Source organism: Musca vetustissima, unplaced genomic scaffold (assembly GCF_032173495.1).
Source record: "Musca vetustissima isolate MV318-11 ecotype Yass unplaced genomic scaffold, APGP_CSIRO_Mvet_v1 utg1991, whole genome shotgun sequence".
Classification (NCBI taxonomy): Eukaryota; Metazoa; Arthropoda; class Insecta; order Diptera; family Muscidae; genus Musca; species Musca vetustissima.
This window is the reverse complement of record NW_026885101.1, coordinates 30,782-35,512: the sequence shown is the minus strand read 5'-3', so window position 1 is coordinate 35,512 and position 4,731 is coordinate 30,782. Positions and strand designations below refer to the sequence as shown.

Genomic DNA, 4,731 nt, shown 5'->3' with positions numbered 1-4,731 from the left:
GTAAATCAAGGGATTTCTTTAAGAATATTTTTTTAAAGGACTATAAAAAGGTGTGTAATTTTTTTTATACCCTTCACGACACTGTGGTACAGGTTATTATGTCTTTGTGCATATGTTTGCAACAGGCAAAAGGAAACGAGATAGACACATAGTTCCTTTTGAGAATATGCATAGAATCACTTTCGATTTACGCATGTCCGTCTATATATAGCTCCCATATATATTTTCGTCCGATTTAATGTAAATTGAGTACCAATATCCCTATATATCTTTCGATTTGCACGAAATTTGGCATAGTGTAATGAATTAGGTCTAGACTGATGTTTGTCAAGTTTCTTGAAAATCGGTCCAAATTTAGATATAGCTCACATAAATATTTTCGTGCGATTTAATGCAAATGGTGCAGCAAAGTCAATATATATCTTTCTATTTGCACGGCATAGCGTAATGAATTAGTTCTAGAATGATGTATGTTAAATGTAACCAAAGTGATGAAGGGTATCATATAGTCGGCCCCGTCCGACTATATTACATTCCTTACTGGTTTAAATATAGCTCAAGGACAATCAGCAGGGTTGGATTTTTGAAGAAAAAAAATCTAAAAGACTGCTGTTGGTATTGGACTTTTTAAAAATATTTTCAGAAGGACTTTAAAAAGACGTAGATTTTTTAAAAAAAATGTTCTCAAGGACTACCAACAGTTGTGGTTTTTTGGAAAATATTTTCTCAAAGAATATCATCAAGCGTGGATTTTTTTTATAACATTTTATTAAGAACTATCATCAGAGATGAGATTTTTTAAATATTTTTTGAAATATTAGTTTCTATAATTCGTTTATTTTTTAGAGAACTAAAACGTGATCACTTTTACGAAATTGAAGAGCACAAGGCGGGTCCGGAATGCAAATCGTATATTTATACACATGGTGAAATCGAGCTGAATTATTGTCCGAAAGTTAATTACAAAAAACTACTCACAACTCATGGCGATATAGCCCATGTCGAATATGCACTTTTGAAAAATAACCTAACTGTGGGATTGAATCGAGAAGCTTGTCCTGGTTTTGGAAATGCAATAGCTGAGGCGGTAATACTTTCCGCATCAACACCCAAACACTTGCAACAACAATTGCACCTCTTGACCGAATACAATTACGACGATGAAATGAATTTGAATTTTTTGTTTCGAATGGTATGACATGAAGATTTTTTTTTTTTTTGTATTTTTAACATTTATTTAAACATTAATCGTACAGGCTGTCCATGCCCTGCTGTCCATACCTATGTATTTTGTACATGAGAAACTTTGGATTGATATAATCGATGGGAATACTAAACCTGCGGAATACAATTGCCACTATTGGAATCTTATGGCAAAGTATATGGGTGTGGGTCCAGCGGAGGAACCAACAGATCCCATGGTCTATGATATGCCCCATAGATTCTATGAGGGCTTGGTTGAGGAGACCCGTAGCACTAGGTATTGTGAAATATATTTTGAAAATGTTATCAGTTAAAGCATATTTCCCCCTTTCAGAAAACTTTTTGGAGAATTTTTGGGTTATCAAATTTATCGTGACTTATGCTTGGAAATTGGAGAATATAATCCTGGTGATAATGAAAAGTCTTTGTTCAAATGTGATTTTGCAGGTAACCACAAGGCTGGAGATATCCTCAGGTAATTAATTGGGAATTGCGATACTTTCTGATCGCTAACTTAATTTTGAAATTTTGTTTGCTATAACCCAGGAAAATGATGTCCGCTGGAGCTACAAAAACCTGGCAAGAAATTGCCAATGTCACAAAGTTGGATGGCTCTGCTTTTTTGGATTATTATGCCCCACTTAAAACATGGATAACTGGTGAAAATATGGCCAACAACATAACTGTGGGTTGGCAATCACGTGATCGTAAGTACTAAAGTATTGAATTTTAGAGAAAAGTTAAATAAGGAATTTGTCATTATTCCAGATTGTACCGATTCGCAGATAAATCAGAATGCCGTTTAAAGGGAATTTATATGTTTTAAATAAATTTATAAACAAATTTTAAAATCCAATTTGGAATTCTTTCACATATTTTCTGAAGGACTATTTACAGTCTAGGTTTTTTTCAAATATTTTCTGAAGAACCGGAGTGGATTTTTTTATACCCTTCACCACACTGTTGTACAGGGTATTATGTCTTTGTGCATATGTTTGTAACAGGCAAAAGGAAACGAATTAGACACATGGTTCCTTTTGAGAATATGCAGAGAATCACCTTTTAAGTCGATTTAGCCATGTCCATCCGTCCGTCCGTTCGTCTTTCTATCCTATATATATTTTCGTCCGATTTTAGGTTTATTGTGCTCCCATATATCTTTCGATTTGCAGGAAATTTGGCACAACGTACTGAATTCAGTCTATAATGATGTGTGCCAAGTTTCGCGAAATCGGTTTAGATTTCTATATAGCTCCCTATATATATTTTTTCGTCCGATTTAAGGTAATTATTGGTGTACCAATTTCCCGATATATCTTTCGATTTGCACGAAATTTGGTACAACGTACTAAACTGAGCCTAGAATGATGTGTGCTAAGTTTCGTGAAAATCGGTTAAGATTTAGATATAGCTCCCATATATCTTTTCGTCCGATTAAAGGTACATGGTGCACCAAAGTCCCTATATATCTTTCGATTTGCACGAAATTTGGCACAACGTACTGAATTCAGTCTAGAATGATGTGTGCCAAGTTTCGTGAAAATCGGTTTAGATTTAGATATAGCTCCCATATATATTTTCGTCCGATTAAGGGTAAATAGAGCACCAAAGTCCTTAAATATCTTTCGATTTGTACGAAAATTAGCACAACGTACTGAATTCAGTCTAGGAAGATGTGTGCCAAGTTTTGTGAAAATCGGTTAAGATTTAGATATAGCTCCCATATATATTTTCATCCGATTTAAGGTACATGGTGCACCAAAGTCCCTATATATCTTTCGATTTGCACGAAATTTGGCACAGCCTACTGAATTGAGCCTAGAATGATGTGTGCCAAGTTTCGTGAAAATCGGTTCAGATTTAGATTTAGCTCTCATATATCTTTTCGTCCGATTTATTGTAAGTGGTGTACCAAAGTCCCTACATATCTTTCGGTTAGCACGAAATTTGGCACAGCCTACTGAATTGAGCCTAGAATGATGTGTGCCAAGTTTCGTGAAAATCGGTTCAGATTTAGATTTAGCTCCCATATATCTTTTCGTCCGATTTATTGTAAGTGGTGTACCAAAGTCCCTACATATCTTTCGGTTAGCACGAAATTTGGCACAGCCTACTGAATTAAGCCTAGAATGATATGAGCCAAATTTCGTGAAAATCGGTTCAGATTTAGATATAGCTCCCATATAAATTTTCGTCCGATTTAAGGTAAATGAAGCACGAAAGTCCCTAAATATCTTCCGATTTGCACGAAATTTGGCACACCCTACTGAATTAAGCCTAGAATGATGTGTGCTAAGTTTTGTGAAAATAGGTTTAGATTTAGATATAGCTCCCATATATCTTTTCGTCCGATTTAAGGTACATGGTGCACCAAAGTCTCTATATATCTTTTGATTTGCACGAAATTTGGCACAACGTACTGAATTCAGTCTAGAATGATGTGTGCCAAGTTTCGTGGAAATCGGTTCAGATTTAGTTATAGGGGCATTTTTTTAAAAAATATTTTCTCATCAACAGGCGTGGATGTTTAAAAAAAAATTTCTCCAGAAGTGGATTTTTAACAAAATTATTTTCTCCAGACGTGGATTTTTTTAAAAAATTATTTTCTTAAGACGTGGATTTTTTTTAATGTTTTTCAATGACTATCAACAGGAGTGGATTTTTAAAATATATTTTTTCAAGGACTATCAACAGGCAGGGACTTTTGTGTGTGGGTCCCATTGAAAACTTCATAGTACTTTTTTTTCTCGTATACGAATATTTTAGATTGTCATTTCTGTAAAAAAAATATTTTATATTTTTATTTCACTAACAAATTTCTTTTTTGTCAAAACCCAAATGAATCCCAAAGACGTTCTAATGAAGGCCGTTCATTGTGAGCGTGACAAACGTTTGCTACAATCGCAACACTACTATCAACTGGGCCTTGAACTGTTAAGGGAATTTCTTCACATCGAAAGAAATTCAAAGATTGCAAAACGATATTACGAACACATTGGCCAATATATTCAACGATCCAAAAAAGTAGACCGTCAAATAGCTCAACTTTTAAAAACTGGAGAATTTTTAGAATCGATTCGTATACACGAAAATTCTGAAGGTCATAGCTATGAAACAATGATTGGAAAATATTTCGATGGCGAAGTTAATGAAATCTATTTAGAAGAACCATATTTCCAGCAACTTTATCAATTGGAAAATTTCATAATATTTTTAGAAATGGCTGTCAAAAAGTGTCCCCGATTGAAATTCATAAAATTGGTTACGAATCGTGTACGATACGATAGTTATTTTCGAGATCTACAAACGAATTTACGTGAAAGAGGTATTGAACTCGTTGTTGATCGGGATCAGCATCTGCACGATCGAAAGGTAGCGTTAAATACGGGTATTGTTATAAAGATTGGTCGCGGTTTACATATTTTCAAGGCGGCCAATTCACCCTTCTCATTGGGTATAATGGATTATGATTTTCGTCGCTGTTTAAAAACTGATGTCGATATATGGCGTTCAGCAGCAAAGGCGTGA

At 34.6% G+C, this 4,731-nt stretch overlaps 1 protein-coding gene across 1 annotated transcript; it reads left to right on the top strand.

Annotated features, from left to right (window-relative positions):
- Positions 1-4,041: 4,041 nt before the first annotated feature.
- LOC133332213 (MIT domain-containing protein 1-like) lies at positions 4,042-4,731 on the top strand. Its single transcript, XM_061540595.1, has one exon. The coding sequence runs from the start codon at positions 4,042-4,044 to the stop codon at positions 4,729-4,731; it is 690 nt and encodes a 229-aa protein (XP_061396579.1).